The sequence below is a fragment of the Falco rusticolus genome, chromosome 5 (genome assembly GCF_015220075.1).
Source record: "Falco rusticolus isolate bFalRus1 chromosome 5, bFalRus1.pri, whole genome shotgun sequence".
In the NCBI taxonomy this organism is placed as follows: domain Eukaryota; kingdom Metazoa; phylum Chordata; class Aves; order Falconiformes; family Falconidae; genus Falco; species Falco rusticolus.
Window position 1 is genome coordinate 32,882,086 of NC_051191.1, and position 24,431 is coordinate 32,906,516.

General features: G+C 43.3%; 1 protein-coding gene across 7 annotated transcripts in view; it reads left to right on the plus strand.

Annotated features, from left to right (window-relative positions):
• The first annotated feature begins 6,876 nt into the window (after positions 1 to 6,876).
• The window catches only part of KCNC2 (potassium voltage-gated channel subfamily C member 2), a 104,389-nt gene continuing 86,834 nt past the window's right edge, over positions 6,877 to 24,431 (plus strand). For all 7 annotated transcript variants that reach the window (XR_005104576.1, XM_037390066.1, XM_037390069.1 and 4 more), the window contains exons 1-2: positions 6,877 to 6,984; positions 7,676 to 8,409. Coding sequence is in view for 6 of the 7 variants with exons in the window: in XM_037390066.1 (XP_037245963.1) it covers positions 7,777 to 8,409 (633 nt within the window). In the remaining variant the exon portion in view is untranslated. The remainder of the gene's footprint in view (positions 6,985 to 7,675; positions 8,410 to 24,431) is intronic.

The following is a 24,431-nucleotide window of genomic DNA, read 5'->3' on the forward strand; positions in this document are numbered from 1 at the left end:
CACTTAAGATGGCAGCTCTGCTCTCAGAGCATTTCTTTTTGCATTTTGTCTTCCACTGTGCCTCTCCTTTTAATGCTGAAACTTTTTGAGTTGGGACATATGTCAGTTACTGCTTCATTAATGTGCTTTCTAGCTTGGAAGCATCTAAAAACTGAGTCTTGGGCTGAGCTGGGCACTATGCAAACTATTACACTGGAATATAATCCCTCCTCAGAAAATGTAAAATCTGATCTGGAAAAGGTATGAGAGAGAGAGGATGAGGATGGGAGGCAGGGAATATTATGTTAATGATACAAGCAACTAACATTTGATGTAACCACAAACATTTCAGGCTGCCACTACCCTAACAAATACCGATGATAATGGCTTGTAGAATGAAAATATTATTGAAAAGTCACAGCAAATCCTCATCTCTGCATAGGTTAGCAGGAACACTAAGGTAGAGCTCTAGCTGGGTAGGGGTTTAAAATATGAGGATTTTCTTTGTCTAGGCAGCTCCTGAAGAGAAGATCTATAGAATCCATTCTTTTTTTAGAGAGGTCCTTTGAATCTCCCATGTGATACTTCTTGGCTGCATACAGTTTTATAAAAAATAATTATTACATTATATGGGAATGCTTCTTCCATTTTGACAGTCAACATTTACTAAAAAATACAATCGGAAAGATTTTGTTGTTGTGATCCTCCATCTTGAGAAAAAGCAAATGAGAACCTGAGTGGAGCAAAGTGGCAGTAAGGGACCTCGTGCATGCCTTGCCAGTAGCTGTCTTGCAGACTTAAATGACGTTCCTCACTACGGCAATGGCAGATTGACTTCTGTCTCTCTGCCAGTCCTGCTACCTGCCAAGCCGCAAGCTAAGCATAAGGGTGGGGGTTACAAAACCCAGAGCCTGAATTCCCACGAGAGTCCGGCAGCGGGCTTGTAGCCATGCCACGGCACGTGCGCTCTGATCTTGAAAATACCTTCTGAAGAGGGGTATGAAACTCTCGGGTCACTTCAGCTTTCAAAGCTGGGGGATGAAGAAGGTGTTACAGCAACCCGATGTCCAAAAACCAGGGCCATGGGCGGCTGTGGCAAGGTCTCTGTTGGTCACTGGCAGGAACATGCTGTTTACCTGGAGGCAGAGGTTTTAGGCACCTCTGTTGTGCCGTTACAGTCTTCAGGCTGTCTGCTTATTCTGCAGAAAAAACCAGGGTGTTCCAGACCTTTAAAGGCACGTGTCTTTCTCATTTTGAGTATGTAAAAGCTTAGGGAAATTACCATAACTAGCTGGCAGAAGTTAGGAGGGTATCCACCCTTCCTATGGGACACAGATGTTACAGATCAACCCCTGCTGTAGTTTCTGTGGTTTGCCAGATCAGAGAAGTCCAGGACCTAAACAACTGTCTCTGTTCTAGGTTCCTACTGCAAGAGGTACCCAAGGCCTTAGACAAGACTGCTGATGCCCCAACAGCCCCGCTTCCTCCAGCCCAGACACATCCCTCCACAGCTCCATTTACACCCCGTGAGCACAGGACAGGTACGTGGCCAGGGGCTGGTGTTGTACAGTTGGCTGTGCTGTACCTGTGTTCCCCAGCCCAAGTGGTGTCATCTGCAGCAACAGCAGCCTCTGAGCCCACACCTTTCCTGTTGCTCCAAACTAGCCTTTTTTCCGCTGCCCCCCCCCCCCCTTTTTTTTTCCTTTTTCCTATAAGGTGTAGAACAACTAAAACACTGCCATTCAAAACAAATAGGGAAAAGATCTCAAGCGTTATGAAATGTTGCAGAAATGTTTACAAGATCAGTGTGGACATGGCACATTTTTTGACAACCAAGTTTAACAGTCAATGTGACCCATGCGGTTTTACACTGCACTTAAGTATATAAGCTGACTTGTTCAAAGACATGCAGAGACTCGAGAAGGCGACCTGGAGTTTTAACAACCTGATATTGTTTTCCTTATGCTGGGCTACTAACTGAGTGAGGCTGCCTCTGCCAAGACTTCTGTACCTCGGCATGACCTTGCGTGGCTCTTTGAGGCTCACCGGCACCTTGCCTCTGTGGAGGATGTGCTGACGAAGCTACCCACGACGGATCTGATATTTTCCATCTGTCTCTCCCCCATCATGAAGGGTAATGGTCCAGTTTACAGGTTATAGCAGAAATCCGTGTCAGCACCTCTAACTTTTGCAAGCAGGACTGAAGCTGAAGCAGAGGAGATGCAGTGTTTATCTCTTGAGAATACTGTTCTGTTTCCATGGCAGTAGACAGCTCAGTCCAGATTTGGGCAATCTTGTCTGCAAAGTAGCATGAAAAAAATTAGGAGAGAAAAACTTGACTGCAGCTGAATGGAGGCAGTCAAAATTAATCAAGCTTGCATACAGTGAGATTGGGTCTGCTATATGAGACTGCAGATGCTACGAAGAAATCTCTTTGCTTCCTGCATGGCGAAGGCATCTGATTTAAAATCTGCCTGCCCCAGTCACTGAGACTTCGAGGGAGACTTCGGCCGCTTACCTTCTGAAGTGGCTTGTGAAGCTTGAAGAAGCTTGTGAAGAGGGATGTACTCTGAAATCTTTTGAGCACCTGTGGGAGGACTGGAAAACTGAGAAGACGATGAGAACATACAGGTTGGTGTGCTTCAGGCAGGGTCTTAACTTACAGCAGAGGGAGGCACGAGGATTTCCAAGGGAAAGTGCAACTGTTCAGCTCGGAGCTGAGACAGGAGCTGTGTGTGACACAGGGCTGCAGCTGGAGTGAAATTTCACAAGGTGAAATGGGCCAGTCCCAGTTCTACAGCGATGCTGCTTCATACTGCCCTTCCCAACACCCTTTTCTTTTGAAAAGAGAAACCTGAAGCCTATTTTCACGTACATAAAATTTTACGCTTTACCATCCCCTCCTCACTGCCAGAGAAGGCAATGACTTAACCATGTAGCATTGGTTGTGCTGTGGATTAGTAATTAAGCAATGCAATTAGTGCTCACCTGTTTTTTCCTACTGTGTCATGTGCCTTCTCAGGAGAGCCCAGTCTTGGGTTCTCTAGTTTTATTTTCCTTGATAAATATAACATACAAGGAAACTTTTTAATTTTTCATTTTTTTGATGAGAGAACGACATTCCCCAGAATTTCACAAAGAATTGAAGATCTGGGGTGGGGGAAGGCAGATGAAGCATACCTGGGTGTATGCAGTGCCTCGCTGAGGGGACTCCTGCCTGCTACTGTGGGACTAACAGGAGACTGATTTCATGACAGCGTTCGCATTTTGTCCATCTGCTTTGTCCAGTCTTAGTTTTATTTCTATTCTCCTACAGTAAGACCCTTTTTCACCGCTTCTGTTATTGATCAAACCAAGCTTATAATTCAACTGTGTTATCTAAAAGTGCAATCATGCTTTGGAATTTAAAAATAATGACAACTTTCTGCTGTCTTTGTTTCCAGCCCCATGCAATTTAACTACACCATGGCTCCTTAGAGTTGTATTTCACAGACATTTACTTAATCTATTAATTCTTTTTTTTGCAATTTCAGAGTAGGGTTCTGACTTATCATCAGTGTACTTCAGTATAATGTGGCTGTCGTGTTCTGCAAGATCTGTAATGAATTAGTATATGTAATTGTAAATAGTAGAGATGATTATAAATAGTAAAAAAGAACAGAAAATACGTGAAAGAAACAAGTAGAAGCTTAATAAAATGTTACTGACCGTGGATATTTAAAATAATTAGTTCATTTACTTAGTCACTGACTAAACTGGTATAAATTGATATTTTGGCTGTGATGCGCTGTCTTCAATTATAATTTTCCATTATAAAATTGATTAACTTTTTTCCTTGTTTCTCAATTACAACATCATGTGAAAAATATGAAATGGTGAGCTGCACTAGAAAAACTCGGTGGCTTCTGCTTCTCACGTCCTTCTCAGGAAGACAGATGGTAGCTGGGCAGGTTAACCTTCCCAGGGACCCCCCTAGACAACAGGGACAGAGATCCTCCATAAGGTGATTCAGAGCATGACTGTAACTGGGATACACTGCATTTGTCCTCATATTTGTTTTTCTTATCCACGAGTCCTTTTTTCTGTTTATTCTTTTATTGTTAGACAGGTGGTAACCCAATGACTTTGCATTGCAGTACTGAAGCTTGCAGGAAGAACGATTGCTCCTAGTAAGTGAACTGCTCATTTGGCTTGGGTTTCTGATAGCGGTCTTAGCGTCTAATTTTATTGCTTTGTTGGTTAAAACAACATAGGACCTTTCCTTTCCTAATACCTATCCAGCAGGGGAAATTTGTTGTGTATTGCTTGGCATCACACACTTTTTCAAAGAAAGTTCTAAATCCTGAGCTATAGAAATATTTCCACTTAACTTTTACATTAATATGTTTTTAAAAGTATGTGTAAATAGTTTTTGGTTGGTGGTTTTTTTTTTTTCATTTTGCAGATATATTTCATGGTAAGACTCACTCAGGAGGTGCATTTCTCATATATGTCTCGTGAAAAAATTCAAGTCAGTCTCTTGTGTGGCAAAATTAATTCATCTATGTTATGTAGGCAACTGCAATGAAATATTGTCACTCGAGAAAATGTTGGCTCTGGAAAGTCAATGTCTAATATAATTTCATCCTCTATTGAGTAGTCTGCCACATGCTGAAAATACAATGAAGTGTGACACACAGGTAAATTAATAGCATTATTATATAGTAATGGATATGCTGTAGAATGTGGACGTTTTGATGTGACTGAAGGACTATTATATTCTGGAATAGACCATTCCTTTTCTTATCAATTGGAAAAATTATTTCTGTGGCTTATTCTTCCCCATGCAACAAAAACCCGTGTGCTTAAGAAGTCTGAACCATAAACGAATTGCTCATAATACATGCCTTTTTCATGGCATTGGCATTACAGAGCGTAACGAAAGTTTTTGTTGAGATGCTATTCTTGTTAGTCTTAGGTTTCTTGGATATTTGGGTGGGCTGTGGTTTGGGGTGGTTTTTTGGGGGAGGAAAGGTTTTGGGGCTTTCGTGATGGGTTTTGTTGTTGTTCTGGTTTGGTTTTTTTGTTCGTGGTGGTCTGGGGTGTTTTTTTGTGTGGAGGGGAGTGCTTGCCTTGCAACTTGAGCACAGATGGTGGGACTTGAGCAGACAGTGACAGTTCAGAGAGAAGTTCTGGTATTCTGTGATGATACAGTTTGTCTAGTGTTTTGGCAGCTACTGCCACCCCATGGTTTTCCATAATGGATGAATGCTGCAGAACTCTAATACATTGCATTTCTCCAGAAACCTCTCGTAGGTCAGAAAGAAGACAATGAATATTCATTGTCTCACTCCCTCTTTCTCTATGTCCCCTTTTCAGAAAAAGCCCCTCCGCAAAGAACAGCGAGTATGGCATGAGGAGCGTTGCTTTGGTTTAGGATGGGTTTGTCCTTTCCACTGGATTTACAGCTATGTAATTAAATATTAATTTTGGCTCCCAGGAGTTTTCACTAACTGATTATATCTGGTTTGGCAGGATATATTTTGACTTTTTTTTTTTTTTTTTTTAAGGAACTTAGAATGTACATCTGGAGAAAGCTTTTGAAACCCGTTTCTTAAAGTTGCTGCTGCTTGGGGAGTCGATTCACATTATGGATGCCACATATAGACAGATCTGGGTTAAAGCAGTCTGGTCTATGCACAGCATCCTCCCAGCATCGCTTCCAGCTGAGCTTTGCCCTCCCAGCACCAGCAAGTGCCCAGCCGAAGGCTCTGACGCAGAAGGTAGACATTTCAGATACCCATTATTCCACTCATTACCCTGCTTCATGCCAGGGAATACCTCGGTGTGGAGGAAGATTTTTCTTTTGAGGAAGTGGCAAGAGGGATCACCTCTCCCTCGTGTATCTCCTCTCTGGGGCTGGAAGCTTCTTTCTCTTTGACCAACCCAGCTGAAACCAGGCATCAGTACAGCAGTCTGTCGAAAACAGCTGGCTTGGGGGCAGAGACCTTGGCACAGGCACTGGGCTCCCTCATCGATCGCTGGGGACCTCCCAACTTCCATCCCTCCCCCGCCGCCCCAGCCTCCGCCGTATGAAGCATACCGAGGGCGAAGTGTACCCCCCCACCCCGTATCTGTTTTTTTCCAGCTGATACAAGAGTTGGATGTCCTCCTCTTGAGCCCTCCCTCCCCGACCCCCGAGGCCGGGGCTCCTCGGGCTGCTGCCCCGCGCTGGAGCTGGCCCCGGGGGCTCCCCGGCCGCCCCCCGCCCCGCAGGCCGAGCGGGGCGGGCGCTGCAGGCACCGACCTGCCGGGGGACGGACCCGCTCCCGGGGCTGGGCAGCTCCCCTCCGCCGTCACCTGTAGCGGGGCGCTGCCATCCCTGCGTTCCTCCGGCACACGCCTGTCCTCAGCCCCGCTCCCTGCCCGCGTGGTCCCCCGAAGTGAACCAAAGCTGCGCGCAGCGGGGAGGAGGCGGCGCCGCCTTGTTCCGGAGGGATGTGACATTTGTTTTCGCCGCCGCCTCCCTCCGCCCCGGAGGGCTGCGAGTGGGGGGCTGGAAGGGGCGCGGGGGGCCGTCTCCTCTACCCCCGCCCCGGGGAGGAGCCTCAGCCCCAAATGAGGTGCGTGTCCACCCGCGGGTCCGCTTTCCCGGAGAGGCGCTGGGAGCGCGGCCGCCCCGTCCCCGGGGTGCTCCGACCCGCCGCCCATGGCTCCGCCTGCCGCCCGCGGTGCCGGCTCGCAGCCCCGGCGGGGAAGGGCTGCGTCTGCCCCGTGAAACGATGGGAGCGGGGTCTCCGAGCGGGCGGCGGGAGCCGCTTTTGCGCCTTTCGGAGTTGAGCGTGGAGGGAGGCAAAACAGCTACCTGAGGGCGGAACAAACCAAACATCCCCGAATCGGAAACCCAACAACAAGTAGTTCTCGCCGGGCGGGGAGGCACGGAGAGCGGCTGGGGATGGGCGTCCGCCGCCGCGCACCGCCGGAGCCCGCCTGAGCAGAGGAGCCGCGTTCTCTCCCCTGGCGAAGGTAGCGGCGGGGAGGGGGCGGCGGGGGGAGGGCTGGCGGCGGGGGGTGGTGGGAGGGGGCGCGGAGAGCCCGCGGCAGCGCGGCGCTGGTGCCGCCGGCGCTTCCCCGAGATGCGCGCTCCTCTGCGCCGTGTGGCTGGGAAAGTAGCGAGCCGAGCTGCAGCTTTGCCGAGGGTGTGCGTGCTGCCGAGCTGGCGGGGGCTTGGTATTTCTTCCCCAACAGCAAGCCCTCCCTCCCAAAATGGAGGGGGGGGGGGCGGAAGGAGGCAAATCTCTAATCCCCCCCTTTTTTTCTTCCCCCTTCCTCCTCCTCGTTAAGCTGTTAGGGTAATAAAAGAGAGATGCCCGTTAAATAATTAACCGCACACTTTCTATTTCATCAGCTCGGTTCACGCAGCCCCGCGAGGGAGCAGGGGGTGGGGGCGGTGGCGGATCCGTACGCGGGAGAGGCGGCGGTGCCGTTCCGGGAGCCGGTGCTTTCAGGGCGAGCGGGGGGAGAGCCCGGAGCCCTGCCCGGGGCGGGCGGCAGAGCCCCCGCGGGGGGAGCGGGCCGGCGGTGGGCGCTGCCGGCGGTGCGGGGCGGCGGGAGATCGCGGAGGGGGGCGGGTCGTGTCACGGCGGGGAGCAGAGCACCCCTGCCGCCCGGCGGTGCCCGGGGGGCTTCCCCTCGATTTCTTCTGTTTGCGTTTAAGGGAGAAGCTCGCCCCCCGCGGACCTGCCCGCCACCGGCTGCCCCCCCGCCGTCCCCGCTGCCGCCTCCCGCGCCCGCCCCAGTCATGTCCGACCCGGAGCGATGGGGAAGCTCGAGGACAACGAGAGGGTGATCCTCAACGTGGGGGGCACGCGGCACGAGACCTACCGCAGCACCCTGAAGACCCTGCCGGGGACCCGCCTGGCCCTGCTCGCCTGCGAGTCCCAGAGCGAGTCCCCGGGCGGCGAGGAGCCACCGCCGCCGCCCCCCAACCCGCCGCCGCCGGCGGGCGGCTGCCCGGAGCCCGGCAGCGGCTGCAGCCCCCGGGGCAGCGGCGGCACCAGCGAGTTCTTCTTCGACCGGCACCCGGGGGTCTTCGCCTATGTGCTCAACTACTACCGCACCGGCAAGCTGCACTGCCCCGCCGACGTCTGCGGGCCGCTCTTCGAGGAGGAGCTGGCCTTCTGGGGCATCGACGAGACCGACGTGGAGCCCTGCTGCTGGATGACCTACCGCCAGCACCGCGACGCCGAGGAGGCCCTCGACATCTTCGAGGCACCCGACCTGCTGACGGGCGAGCCGCCCCCCGACGGCGACGACGACGACCTGGCCGCCAAAAGGCTGGGCATCGAGGACGTGGGGGCGGCCGCCGAGGGCAAGGGCGGGCGCTGGCGGCGGCTGCAGCCCCGCGTCTGGGCGCTCTTCGAGGACCCCTACTCCTCGCGGGCTGCCAGGGTAAGCGCCGCCGGACGGCGCTGCCGCCCAAGGAGGCTGAGGGGCTGCCATGGTCCCCTGCGCCATGGTCCCCTGCGCCATGGTCCCCTGCGTGGGAGGCAGGCGTGTGGGGCATCAAGGGGAAGCTCGCCCCGCTTGGGGTGGGCAGACAGAGGCGATGCTTCAGTGGGCTGCTGCGTGGGGGTGATGTCGGCCCCCGTGGGGCGGTGGCTGTCCCTTCTGCATCTTCAGGCAATGTCAGGCAGTGAGGGGATCCTGCTGTCCTGGCATCCCCCCCCCCATGGGAGTGTACGTGGGGCGAGGTGGGAGCTGTGCCCTGAGGAACCTGTGAGGGAGCCACACTCCCACACACACTCTCGCGCACACACACAGATCCGGCCGGGGTGGCAGGTGGAGGTGCGTTCCCTGGGGGACCCGTTTATGTGTGTGTGTGGGGGTGGACAGGAACAGCCCCAAGGTGCCTTTGTCCTTCCTGGGCACCTGCGTGGAGGTGTGTGTGGGGCCAGGGCAGCTGGCCCTGCCAGGAGGCCATCATCCCTCCCCAGCCGTCAGAGTACTCGGGTTTGGGGTGAGTTTGGTGATGGCGATGCGGGAGAGTGACCTCAGCCCTTTCCCAGCTGTGCTCGGCCGGCGCTGGGAGGTGATCTGAGTTCAACAAAGCAAGTGTGACAGGGGGTCACCCTGGCTCTTCCTCCATTGATTTCTCAGGGTGACCCTTGCTGGCTCTGTGACTGAGGGTACGCGTACAAGGCAGTAAACGATCGTACTAAATTTCCGTTCTTTAGATAGAGATTTTGGATTTTGATGCTGACTGCTTTCTGCTTCGTTTTGGATGTTAGTTCCATCTTTTAGTTGCTGTTGTCAGTGGTGAGGAGGGTTTGCTTTCTAACCCAGGGCTTAGGAACAAACAAATGGTTGTAATTCCTTTGAGGGAAATATACAGCGGTGCCTCAAATTTAATGACAAGAAAAGAAACCACCAGCGTATTCTCCCTGCAATAGAAGGAAAAGAATTTGGAAAGTTCTTGGAAAGGAAACATTTGATTGTAAAATGGCAGTAAATATTTTGCAGCATATTTACTAGGATCCCCCTGAAGTATTCAGAGCTAAGCCTTATCCTGCAGAAAGTGCAGTTATGATGGGTGTCATCTCCTGATCGGTTCCATTGATTTCACTGGCAGTCTCATGGATGCGACCATAAGCCTGTGGTTAAATGACTTCTTGAATTGTACCCCATGGCCTGATGCTGTTTCTGTGAAAGTTAATAACTCCTGTGAGCTTAGTGAGGTAAGTTAAACAGAAAGTAAAAGTCCTCTTAGTTATTACTGTCACTGGCTGAGTGCCAGCGTTGTTTATGTTTTAGAGGGTTGCCCACCAAATGCATTTTCCCTTGACAGCTGGTTCCAGCTGATACTTGAAATACGGTTTTAATAAAGGATCGGTTCTGAAGAAAAAGTGCCAGAAGTGTCTCTCTTCGCTCATCAATGACATACTCGCATTGCTCGCACCTTAGCTGTCTGGATCATAAAGAAAATTTAGCCCTTGGTTACCTTTCAGAACAGTAGCGTGCATGGTGATTGCCCCGCAGGTTGTCTTTCGCTTGCTGTTTCGTGGAAGGTCGCTGATGGCGTCAAACCTGCAGCTTTCATGGTAGGGGACCTTTCCACTCAACTTTGCTGGAGAACCAAGGAGTGCAGAGGAAATGTTAAATAGAAGATACCACGAGAAAAAGCAAAGTAGGTGTGCTGATCGCAATTGCGCCCTGGAGCTGAAAACTGTCATTAGGGTTTTCAGTCCTCTTCGGTCCACTCCTTGAGACAGTCTGTGAGCACTTGCTTTCCAAATTTTCCATCTGTACTAGACCATCCCAAACTGTCAGTGGCTTGGGTAAAGATATTTTAAGTTTGCAAAATGAATGTTGTAATTCATGCTATAACAGAAAATTGTGACATGGCCATAGTGATTTCTTAGAAGGTAAGATACGTATCTTTTTCTAACTTAAAAACTGTTTTTAAGCATTACATTCTGATTTCAACCCCAGGCAGCATCCGAGTTGTAACAGCAGTGTCTAAATCAGTGTTTTCATTTTCTTCAAGGCTGGTACTCTGTGCTTGATCTTTCAGGTAGGGAGACAACTTTGATAACTGCGGGCAAGTTTTAAAGCATTAAAGTAAATTTGTATTTGAGGACTAGGATGCATTTAGTAAGTGCTCTTGAACACAGTAATTTAAGGTGATGGTAGTAATCTTAGCTTGGAACTGAGACATTACTGTCAATTCAACATTTTCCCACACTTGAAACAAAGACATTATTTTCTGAGTATTCTGGCAAATACACTTTTGTTTTGTGTCAGCTGAAATGATGACTAACTAAAAACGTTTGAGTGAAATCCTGGCCTTACTGAAATCAAGACAAAACTGCGAACATCAATCTTTGCCTCATAGTGTTAGCTACTGACTCATGTAGCACTTAGTTACGGTGAGGCTGCTCAGTGGTAAACTTTCTTAATATCTGTGATAATTATTTTTTTAGCATTACTGCCTGATTTAACTTTAGCAGTGTCTTTTTCTGGGAAGTATGATGATGATAAAAATGGGTTATTTTCTATTAATGAAATGGTACTTAATATTTGTGATTTGCTTTATCCTAAACTGTGATCTCTAAATATAGAAATTTATAGAAATTCAAATATAAGTTGCCATGGAAACCTATTGGGGGATAGTGCACACACAAGATTATTCTAGAAAGACCATCCAGTGATGTTACATAAATAGTGGGACTAGTTTGTTGGCAAGAAGGTTTACTTTATTTGAGATTCTAAAAAAATTTTGAACTTCTAGTGTATGTAGTTTGATGTTTGGATAGCAACATCTACCAAACATGATGGGTTTTGTAAATGCAAAATGTAATCTGTGTACCTACAATTGCTTTGAAACCTGCAACACTTTTCTTTGTTTACCAAGTTCAGGAGTTCCATCTGAATATTATTTCTGCTTTCGTTTTATCATTTTGGATTTCATAGGCTGTGAGAAGAAATTAAAAGAGTACAGCGCTACTGCTTTCACTCCAGGCTTAATAGAGCAATCATTCACGAACTGGTATTTGACAGAATGCTATCATGTCAGTGTGGAAAGCTACTGGCATAAGATGCTGTCAGAGGAGAAGCGCTGGGCAACTAGATTTTTCTGTGTGTTGGTTTAAGCATCTCTGAAACAGACACTGATTATTATCTGAATCAAACGTGTATATTGTGAGTTTTGCTGGTTAATACCTGTAAATGATTTTGGTATCCTTTGATGGCTTATAAGTGCAAAAAACTCATTACACTTCAGTAAAGTGCAGAAATACATCCCAATAGTTTGTAAGATAGTACAAGAGATGTAATTAAGCACTGAATTTTTAAAAGTGTGTCTGCAGATGCCCAGCAGGACCTAGAGTGTCAGCCAGCGCTAGTCTCAGATATCATATGTCAAATTAATTCAGCTTTTAAGGCTTTTTACTTTTGAATTGTAGTTGAAATGTGATGCTGTTTAAAGGAGTAAATACTATTTGTCATTGATTTCCTCGCCCCCCCCCCCCCCCCCCCCCCAAGGATTATGAATTACTCACGTACTTGGTGCAGGAGCTCAGAAATGGCCCTGGGGCTCACAAAGTTCACAGCTATGTATCTTTCACTTTCTGAGAAGACTGTAAATCTGTTCATGGGTCAGGGGACAGTGCCTGGGAAGTTTGGTAGCTCAGCAGTGCGGGAGTCAGTGTGGCCCAGGCATCCAAGCCTGTGCTCCCTGCAACACCCTGCTTTTTTCAGCAGCGAAAGGCAAGTTACACAACCCATTTGCTGTATGGTCTTTATCTCTAGGAAAGATCGTAATTACTTGGTTGGCAAGGGCAGGACAAAAACAAATAAGCGAGTATTTGTAAACTTTGCTCTAAGTATCCACTGAAATGCAAATAAAACTACAAAAGCCTTGCAGCTTAGGCATCAAGATACTTACACCTTGCAGGAGTTCTTAAAAACACTGATCTTAGGCTGCTTCATCGTGAGATGAGGAACTGGACTTGAGCAGTAATTGTTGGATGGAAACATGAAGTTCCTATCTACTGCTTTACATGAAGTTACATTGTCAAGAGACTCCTTTCAGTGTCTCGTAACATCGACACCAGCCTTGAACATTTGGTGGGGTTGGTTATAGGAAGAATCAGGTGAAATGAGTGAGATGGGAGAGTGAGAAAATTTTTGTAGATCCCTTTGAAAGGCTAAAGCTGCAGTTATCATACTAGAAAGCATTCTTAATTTAAGTCTTTATTTGGTGGCTTGCTTACGTTCTCTCCAGGTACCTAGATACCTGTCATGTACTGTGGGGAATGACTGGAGGGGGTTATATTTTTAGGGCTTTAGCCGTTTGTGATGCAAGACAGTTTTTATTTTTGGTGGAAGCAATGCTGCTGGAGTAGCCTGAGATACTGTGAATGGAGTGGTGAAGATAGGTTAATCTCAGAATATATGTTTGTAGATTGCTAGTGAATAGCAAAGTTTGTTTCCTTTCTTAACAAATAGAAAGTCCCTTTAATTTATAAGTGGAAATATTTCTGTCTTTTATTCAACAAAGAAAGCAAGTATATTTGAGGATTTCCCATTTAATAAATTTTAGTTATGCAGACATCTATCTTAAAATGGTACAAAGAAAACAGTAAAGGCTGTTAAAGAAACTGCAGAGGGTATTCCTTTTGCCATGTTGGTAATCAAAGCGCTGAATTTATTTTTAAGTGGGAAAAGAGCCTGTTAGATTAAATCGGTGAAAACCAGTCATTCTGCTTGAAGCATTTAGCCTATAGGAGCTGTCATTTTTAAAGAAACAGTGAGATTTGTTTCTAATGACCAAAATTATAATGCATCACTATTGCAGATACTCATATGTTCTGTAGGTCTGTGTATGACTGAATCACATTGTAAGTAATTTTTGTTAATTTGCTTCTGGCATGCTCAGCTTTTAGAAGTCTTAACTGGAAATTGTGGCTTAATGCATGACGTATTCAACATAAAATAGCTTGATCTACCTTAAATGTAGATGGTATCTGATGGTACTGACACATCGGTGAGGTAAAATCAGCAAGATTTCTGCCTTCCGAACTTCTGCCTTTTCCTCTACAGCTGTTCTGCCTGATGCTGCTAGTGTTTCCATGGAAACAAGCCAGCTCTTGGCTTCCTCTTCCCATTGAAAACAGCCTTCTCACTGTCACTTACTCATCTGGGAAAAGCATTTTGTCACTGTTCTGACATAAATGCCACAGAGATGATCTGTCCTGTCGTTTCAGAAATAGATGCTGTTACGTATGTGCACGTGCATACACAGCCAGATTCATCCACCACCGACTCTGAAATAATTCAGTTAATGGACTTAGGCTGCATTTGCTTTGGTGTAACTGGAAATGGAAATAGGCTTAACATACACAAGCCAAATAATAACGTTGTGAGAAGTATTTTTGGCTGAGAAAGTTGGAAGACCACGTTCCCTTCCCGTATGTAGTTGATACGCATTGTGCTGTCTGTCACGTTTGTTTACAGCGGCAAAATTCTTAAATGGTTTACTTTGGGGATGAGATCTTATCTTCAAACTGATGAAGATGGTGGTGGGAGGAATAGCTCGCAACTTCTGGTAAATATTGTGTAGGTTTCCACGCTACTGTCAGATGAGGTATCATGTTAACATGCCATTGTTACATGATGCAGTCAGGATATGAAAAAAAATGAGGTAATAAAACTGGTATCTTTGAAGTCCCTGTATTCTTAAAGTGTCTGGTACTTAGTCCAAGGTAAATATATCAGTCAATAAGTTTTGAAATGGTTAGCATTTTTGCTTGTTTTGATGAATTTGTGTTGAGTTATAATCAGATAAGTTCAGAGTTCAGTCTAGTCCCAAATCTCCCAAATCCTTGATTAGTTTTCTTCACTGTAGGAATTCAAAGATATTTTAAGGAAAGTTTGTGTAAAACTTGCTTGTCCTTTTCTCCTTCAGTGATCATGGGCAGAAAGTGAAAGTTCTCTTCCTACGAAGTTACCTTGCAATTGGGGTAGAAGGATCAGAGAAGAGGAAAGGCATCCCTATATAAATTTTTAATATTTTAATAATCTCTTACAAAGTGCTGTCCAGTAGTTTTAAGATGGAAGAAACAAGTTCTTCTCATTATCAAGTGCTGTTTCAGCGTTGTACATATCTCCAGAGACGACAACTGCTCGTCCTGCACTTCAGACTCTTGGCTCATCATGGGGAAACATGATTTCTTTCTGCCCCAACTGGAATGAAAGGGTTTATGCTCTCTATATTTAGCACCTGATCGGGATAGCATGTTCCCTTTTAATTCTCTTTACTAAACACTTCCTTAGACCTCGCTTCTAGCGACATGATTTACGTAAGCTTATTGATTCAGTGTAGAAACTTGTGGGGATTTCTGCAGTTTCTTGTTTGTTTCTTTGTGTTTTTAACTGTGAGTAAAGTAGTGAGGCAAATAAAATATAGATACGGTAATATTTGGAATAGCAATGTATCAGTTACCATTCTGCTTAGTACATTTCTTATAGTGATACAATTCCTTTATACACACTCATTTTTTCACAAGCACACACCCTTTCCAGTAGAAATTAGTAATTGAATAGGAATAAAAAACTATTTAAAAGCAATGTAGGCAAGGCCGTTCAAGAATTTATGTGAAAGCAAATAGGGAAGCTACATCCACTCTTAAGTGTCCTGTTATTTCCAAAGAGCCTTTCCTCCTGGTGCAAGGGCTGAAACATGATGGTATTTCACACATCAGAAATAATTTAAAGTGGTGAACACAAAGTCAGTGTTGAAGCGTGTATGGACTTGGCAGTATTATCAAATATGCTAAAAGGGAATCTGGCTGTAGGAATGACCTAGTACGTTTCTTCCCTATTCCTGACGTACACATGTGTGTGATGTAACTAAATGGTTAGTTTTGTCAGAGAGCACTGTAGAAATAAGCTGTAGAGAACAAACATGAAATCACACTTCTTTTTTTTTGTGGTTCTAAATGTGTTTAATCAACATCTTGGTTGGTACTTTATGATGACTAAAGCACTTTTGAAGGAAAGACTCCACTTCCATCTGTTAATCAGTAGTGTTAAAAATAGGATGCCATCTAATCACATGAAATACAATTTCTTGTGATTTGTGATGTACTTTACAGAATTTTTGACTGAAGTGGTGGCTTGAAGCTTAAAACCCAAATTATCCAATGATGTATTATAACCACGTGTTGTTTTTTACCCCCTTGCCTTTAAGTCGAAAATTCTAAGATATTGCTGTGGTTTTGGTCTTTTTACCAGTAGGTTAATTATTATGGTTGTGTAATAATTCAGTCCGTTCTTATACAGACAGCCTTTTGTAGTTTCTTAATGTGAGAAGGTGAACCTTAGTATCAGGTCTCTGACATACCCCTGCAAACTTCTGTGAACAGAGAACAGCCTCTTACCCCAGTGCTGAATAATGTGGTAAAGTTCATTAATATGCGTTAAATCTACCACACAGTATCATCTAGTCTTATTTCTGTAATAAGTCTAGTTTAAGTGTTTACATTTTCATGAGTGTATAGCATACAAAATAATTTCTATTTATTTATTTTTCCTGTACCTAGTCTTTGAAAAAGGGGACGTATCCCTTGGAGTTTGTGGGTTTGGTTTTCGTAATTTGTAAAGTACTTGCTGTATAGCAGTAATCTTCTTTCTAAATGTTTCATCCTTATCCTAAGAGAAATAATTCTTTGGGAGTGACTTCCACTACACTAAAATGCTTGCTTTGGTAAAAGCACAAGGCTGCTCCGATACTAGGTGTCTGATAGGACGTGGGATTTTACAGCAACAGAAATCAAATGTTGAAACTCAATTAATGGCTGAGAAAATTCTTTTTTAGTGAATTGCATTGGAGAAGATGAAGTTCAGAGAGTGAAGAGGGGGGCTGCAGAACAGTGCTGTGAAATGCTGCGTACACGTTGTTGCAATAACGAGGAGCACAATCAGAGTTCCTGGTGTTTTTGTAAGGGGACTGCATTGGTGCCTGCTGCAGCACTGAGTGAGAGCGCTTAACCATCCCGATGGCATCCTGCTGGCGGGTGCTTTTAAATAGAGGGAAGAATGATGTCTTCTAATTATATGTGTGTTGGCCTACTTAATTTCTCAGCTCATAAACGTTCACAAAATGTATTGGGCTTTTATATTCTGTCTACTATAAGATTGAGGGTAATCAAGTACGCAGTAATTAGTATTTTGTATAAAGCCAGTGAAATAACAGAATTTTTAAATATTTTTTTTAAAGTCGTGGTAAAAATGATTACAGGACAATGTAAAGGAAGCTTTTAAAGTATACAAATGTGTGGGTATAAACTTTATTTAGTTCTTAAACAATACCAAAGGAGATGTCCTCATTAGTCCTTATTTTTACATAGGTATTAAAAAATCCTCTGGACTTCTCAAGTGATTTTTCTGTTTCATCATCTTCATTGTCACTTAGTAATCCTTTAGCCATATGAATGGCAATTATTTTTAATAACTGATTTCAGGAGTGTCTTTATTTTCACAGGATAATGATTGTGAGGAGCTGAAAAAGTTAAGACTTTTTTTTTATATCATTCAAAGTGTTACACAGTTTTTTTTCTGACAGGAACTTTGAAGTAGTCTAAATTTAATTCAGATACGCTTTGGAGAAGAACCTTATTTGTCTTCCTGGTTTCTGTTCACATTTGGGAACGGAGTTTTCCTGCTCTTTAAATTCTAGGTCTGATAGCTACCTTCAGTTTTCTATTTGAATTTTAGGATGTAATTGATGTGCAAGTACATCTGAATTTCATCTTGAATATTCTTGCATTAGCCTGGGGATTTATTTAAACAGATTATTAAAAACTGGGTGGGAACCAGGTTTTGGCTCTACAGCTTCCTGAGGAGGGGAAGTGGAGAGGGAGGTGCTGACGTCTTCTTCCTGGAACTCAGCGACAGGACGTGCGGGCATGGCTCAAAGCTGCGGCCCGGGGAGGTTTAGACTGGATGTTAGGAAGCATTCCTTTACAGAAAGGGTGGTGAAAAACTGGAACAGGCTTCCTGCAGAGGTGGTCAATGCCCCAAGCCTGTCAGCGTTTAGGAGGCATTTGAGCAATGTCCTGAAAAATGTGCTTTAACTGTTGGTCAGCCCTGAACTGGTCAGGCAGTTGGACTAAATGATTGTTGTCGGTCCCTTCCAACTGAAATAGTCTATTCTATTCCATTCTAAATAAATACGTTCTAGTCTTCCAACCTTTTTTCCCTTACAATGGAAAATCAAGTCCTTTACTTATAATTATTGATTCATATTTTCATGATTTCAAAAATAAAGTGTATATAATAAAGGGCATATAATAAATGGCATATAATAAATGAGAACAGCATTTTTTTGGGATAGAAATCAAATAGGCTAGGATTTTGGCACAGGTATTGGAACATCAGCTCTGCTGTGTAACTCACTAGCCGTTCATTATCTGGTAATACTTTATGTTAAAAAAATAGATTTATACACCTTAGGCCAGTAAATCTTCAGCATTTGGCCAGTAAATTTTATTACTGGCTATATTTGAGGCTATTTGAGTATCGTTTTAAATTCGAGGACTGAGACTTTTGACAGCAGGCTGGAGTTATTTTGCTGCTTGCCTAGGTGATGTACCTGTGCAGCTTGGAGAAAGAAATGGTCACGTTTGTTGTCTCCAAAACAGGCATGTGAAGCTGATGTTGCAGTGACCCGTGAATGGTCAACAGAATTGGTTTGATGCATTGCAGCTACAGGGTCTCCTTGGTTAGTCATTGCATGTTTAAAGTTGGTGCCTCAATAGTAGAACAAATGAGCTGGGGGAAATAAAAAGGAGGAAAGACTTGGTAAAAGGGAAAATTGCATCTTGGTGAATAATGAGCCACAATGGACTGCAGCAAAGAATGCATTTTCATTATTTTGGTATATCACAATATAGCCGGCCAAACCTTAAAACTTGAAAAGGCATTTTATGTTTCATGTGTGGGGTTTTTTTTAGTGACGTTCATCACTTTTAAGGATGGAAGATCTTGGGTTTTCTTTAAACTGCAGGTTTATCTACTTGTATTTCTTGCAATTGCTGCTTCCTTAATCTTAAAAGGAGAAGGGAGCTTTGATCTTTTCAAAATTACTTCCCTAATGATTAAGTTTATCACATTTTGGAAGCAGCTACTGTAGGTAGGTGCAGTCTTGCAGCTGGTCTTCACCTCAATCCAGGAGCTGTGACAGCAGCAAGTGTCTCCCAAAACTATCTCTGGAGGCTCTCAGAGCTGATTCTTGGTTACCTGTTTACTTTTCAGCCCTACCATGTCACATTCAGTTTCTTTCACAATTCTAATACTTGTGAATCAATGCCTTGGTAGTAAAACTAACCATTCTGCTATGGTTTGAAGTACGATAGCTATAGGTACCTCTCTACTATTAATACTATCTTTAGTAGCCAGGTTAGCAGCTTTTCTTTGAAAGTGTGATGGCATGCATCACTTAGTGAAATGAAGACTCAGCAAAATGTGAATTATTATGTATTCTCAACGACTTAGAGATATTTAAATTCAGTATTTGGTAGCAGAAATGTACCCGTTAGTCTCTAGAGAAGTGCAGATGTAGTTCACGTTGGGTTTGTGTTTTGTTCGGGCAGCCTACCTTGCACTAAAATCCTGACAGATTCGTGAGATGAAGGCAATCCTCTCTGAAATAATGCCTGCTTTTGGTCAAATATTAATAGTTGACTTTCTAAAATAGCATGAGGAAATTTATTAAACTCCTGTCTTGTGCTGCTACTGTTTGTGTAGTCCTGGAAAGTATAGATCAGGAGGTGTGTATTAGTAATTCTAATGAACAAATTTTGCAAATCTTATTTTGTTTGTTTACTGGAAATGCAATTTAAAAATAACAAGGTAATTGTTACAGTTTCCTAACCATACTGTAAGAAAAAATGTTGGCTCCAGAAAGGCAAGCCTTGTCTCTGGGTGGGAAAATGGCAATGGTGGAGGCCAAAGGAAAATCCATGACCTGTTTTTCATTGCAGTTCTACTGTTCAGACATGTACAGTGTGACAACTGTGTGCACGGCAGAAACAGGGGTGAAATGTGAGTCTGAGACAAGGAGAACAGTTCTGGTCCTAGTACTTTCAAACTTCAGGTGGCGTTTTTATCCAAAAATGGATGCACATATTTGTGTGTGTGTATGCGTGTGTATGCACAGACACACACACACACATATATACATTTCTAAACAAATGCCTATATTATTGTTCCTGACTTCTAATTCTGATGGTCAAGAAGATAATTTTTTTCTTCCCCCCCCCCCCTTTGTCCTTGAAGATTTTAATGAAGAAGGCTGCATCCCAAATCTTATAACTTAATTCAGTGTTCTTGCTTTTACTTGTTTAATTCAGCTGCCAGCTAGAAGCTCAAGTAGAGCTTTGTGGACTGTCTGAATATCTTGCTTTATTAGGATATGATAGATCTATCTTACTGGATATACGTATATACCCATATATTGGCTCACAGTATTTTGTTAATCATATTTGATGATAGTAGTGTTCCATTTTTTATACATTTTTCTCTCACTTAATAATGGGGAAAACCTGAAGCAGTGATGTAACTAAAGAAATCTTGCTTTCTGTGAACGTGTATCTTATGGGTGGCTCTCGGGGCTTCCTGCACATGGCATATTATAAAGTCTCCTTTGAGTGCAGATTTGTTGCTGTCAGAAGATTCTGAACTCACTTTACAGCTTTTTCTCACTGAAGGTTTTGATCTCTGTTTATATAGGGCCCTTTCTTTTCACAGTCTTGTACAGATTTAATTGTTTTCAAAATATGCATCCTTTGGTGTAACTCTATATATAGTTATAAATGGCCAGTTGGTTCAGAGTTCTTAGGTGAGGGATCAGTAAGTCTTGGTTGTTAGAGTTGGTGTGTTGGTTTGTTTGTTTGTTTTTTTAAGACAACAACAAAAAAACCCCGAAACAAAACAAGCTGAAGTTGCTTTTCACTTGGAGGTCCTGACAACTTAGGACAGCTTTTCTCAAGAAAGCACTTAGGTTTACACTTGTTACATCAGGAGGCAGAACTGCTGAAGTTACGTGAGCTCAGGAACAGGTTAAAAGAGGAAGCAGAGGCTGAAGGACTCTTGTGACTGGGAGGAGGTTTGACTCATGTGGGGAAATCCTCCCACACTTGAGAGCTCTGCCTTTTGTCCAATGAATATTCACTCAAGGTATAAAATGTTTTAGTGTTTTGTGTAGTCCCTACTGCATTATGACATGCGTTATCTCATTTAAAAAAATACTTAATTATTCCAAAGCAAACCCATATTTTATGGTGTCCATTTTATGGAAAGCACCCATAAAATGTAAATGAGACTAGTCTTTCTATGTCTTTATTTCAGACATCCTACTACAAGTAATTGTATTGCTTTTATATTTTTATAGTTTTTAATATAAGTAATTATATAATTATATTGCTTTTATAGAGTTACACAGAATGGCTAAAGAAAACCTATAAAAAGGTCAAGTTCTTCTGGTAAATTATCTAGAACTGTGCTAGAACCCTACTGATTTTTGTTGTAAAACCTATACATTCTTTATGTTATCTTATAAAGCATTTTAAGAAAATCATGTCTCCCAGGGATGCAGCTTTCCCTTCTTCAGCAGAGGTAAGGGGGTTCATTAAACACAATCAGATTTGGCCATCATTTTCAACAGGTTGAAATGTTGATAACACAATGATTTTTCATCTTTGAAGTATTGCAGCCTGTTTTATTATTAATTTATCTGTATTTTTTAATCTACTTACTTTTTTTTAGAAGGAAGAGAGGATCAGTTCAAGTCAAGTTCATACATCTCTGCTTGTGAGGAGTACTTAATAAAGAGAAGCACAAACCCACAAAAGCAACATTTAAGCAGAAGATGCAAAAAGTCATAGTATGGTGAAAGCTGTGAATGGTGTAGGGATTGTGTTATGATGAACTCATTTGGTCAGGCTAGGTGGGACATGAAGAGTGAAGAGGGCTTAGTGACTAGAGTTCTGGCAGGGAGTTCTGGAGGCCAGGTTTATATCTTTGCTGGGCTGTAATGTCTTGTGTGGATCACCTTATCTGCAAACTGGGATGGTACAAATGTTTTCTTAGCTTAGAAAATAAAAAAGTAACTTAAAAAACCTATTCAGTGTTCAAATAATGCAATAAAAATAAGGGGGGATTGTATTTTAGTTGGTAACTGTCAAATATAGTGCAAAGGAAAGCTTAGGTACTTTTTAATGGAGGTTGGGAATTGTTTGCTTGGTTTCTGTGCCCAAAGATTTAAGTCATACGTAATCATCTCATGGTCCTTCTTCTTCCCCGCCGCCTGTTATTTTCCCCCCAGGGATATATGGGGGAGTAAACTGGGGACTGTGTAGTCAGTTGGATATATGCAGTAATGGGTAGGGAGGAAATTCTCATAATATATATTGAATTTTGTTTGCATAGCAGAGTTGGAAGAGTTACTCAGAGAAGGCGGCATACATCCCACACCTGAACGATATGGAAAAGAGAGAACTTTGAATTCAGTAAGAAAATGTTGTCCATTTTGTGAACTGACTGAGGCAGGGGCTCCATGGCAGAAGACTTTAAACTCACATTAGTGAATATTGCTTTGTAGGACTGAACAGGAGATCGAATTAAGGTGAGGTCTGGCACAGATACAGTTTGTCAAAGGTTTTCCTCCAAAACTTAATGTTAGCATTTCTGAAATAAAAGGTTTCCGGAATTCAATACACTGGAAAACAACATAATTTGCCATTGTTCTCACAGAATGCTGAATGTTTGCAAAGACATTTGGTATTTGGCCCGCGTAGTGAAATTCTGGCACAACAGAGTAGAGTCTCTTAAAATGAGAAATATTGGTCAATCTTTACGGTTGGCTCTGCTACTGATTCGATCTGCAGTATATTAGAAAGATTGTTAAATATTTTCAGTGATCTCATGTTGATTCTTGGTTGTGTGCTGTAGCTGCTTTTGAAGTGTGGATTGATGGTGAGCCTTAGCCGCCAGATACGGGGGCAGTGGTTGAGCGTGCAGGCTGTACTTCTAAGGGATACATTTTCTTAGACTTTTAAGAAAAATTAAAAAAGGGCAAGATCCCAAAGGAATGCCCAGTGTGAGCAATACTTACGGTAGCACTTAATTTTGTGTTTCAGGAGCATTTGCGTTGTTCAGTGAAAGCTAGTTACTAATATCTTCTGCTTTTTAATATGTTAATTAGTTGTGCTCAGCTATATAGTCCATCATATTGGCTAAGCACATGGCAGTGTTGTAATGGAGTTACTGTAAATTTTGGTAAGAGATTTTTCCAAAGGAATAGGTAATACCCAGTCCTTAATTCTGAAGTAACACCCATCTCTGTGTCTGCTGCTTATGTACGAGAACTCTAGCTGTGATTTCTCCCAATACGCGCGAGTGACTTCTTCCTATATAGGTGAATGCATTTTGAGTAAGATGTTGTTTAACAGTTTATTGTGAAAAAAAGCGAAACATTTTGCTAACTTGATCAGAAGCCTGAACTGTTCTGTAAGGCGGAAGCCGTGGAGAGCAACAGCATTGCCATCAAAATCATTGAAGCGTGTTGAGGATCTGCCTTTACAGATCCCTGGGGGCACCACTGATGTTAGTTCAGTTTTACCCTCTTTCCTCACAAACACCCCTTCCTAGTTTAGCATTACATTACTTTTACATATCAGGGAAGCTATACTGAATTATTACAGGAAATGCATTAATAGTTTAACTGCTATGTTTCTGGAAAAAAAAAATCTAGCTGTATCTGGCCAAGATTTGTGGATGTGCTGATACTGGCTGATTAATTCCAAAAGGCGGCTGTTGACAAGTGTTAAAGTCTACTGTGATCATGGACCCGCAAGTGATTTCTCCATTCAGTTAATTGCTTTGGAACAAGATGCAGGATAAAAGGGAGCTCAGTTTATTTTTCTGCCTTAAAAAATAATTGCCTATAGTCTTGACAGGAGAAGACTGTGGTTTTGGGATTTCTTCTGAGGCTTTTGAGGTTTGAAAAATTCTTCTCTAGTGAGTTGTTAATAGTTGCATAAGGCAGGGCTGGATTTCAGCCTGATTCCTTAAACAGAGTAATGTCTGATCTTGAAACAATATACAAGACTTTATTTAGAATTGAATGCACGCTCCCAAGCAATAAACCAACTGTAAAGTATTTAGCAAGAGAAGATTTATGGAATTATAGCTTTATAAGTCTGCCACATATCCTTTCTCTTCTGCACATACACCACGCTGATGTGCATGGTTCTGAATTTGGCAAAGCCAGTTCTGAACCAGGAGTGTAGGACAGATCTTGTTTCACATTCACCATGTAACTTTAAAAAACAAACCTTCTATTACAGGAGTTTAACGTGAAAAAATAGTTCCATGTATTCCTAGTGATAGTTCAGAATTGTTGGCATGGGTGAGTAGTTTGGCTGTGAAAAAGCTACAAGCTGGTAGCCGTGATAATGAGCTGCAGTGCTTTTAAAACTGCATTTGGCACTAGATGTTAAGAAGGTCCTCTTTTCACTGATGTGATATTTATTAGAGTGAAAACCCTAATATCTTAAAATATTTTTGAGACTTACCAAGCTAAATACCTTACTTTTTGTGAAAATTGGAGTTCATAGTACAGTTCTGGATCAAGGGTGTTTGTGTTTAAAAGGACACTGTGCTTTCTGCATTAGTCTGGCAATCTCTGAATCAGCAAAGGATTTCCTGGAATATGCAGGGAATCCGGGGCAAACTGAGCATTGTGGAATTGATAAGCTAGGTGTACAAGAGGATTTGAGTACTCCTATAAATAGGAAACCAATCCGAAAAAAAAAATACATTAAGATCTTGAGGAGAGAGGATTTTAAAGGAGAAACCTAATCAAGAGACACTGACCAATAATGGTACATTTGAAATGGCAAGTTAAATAA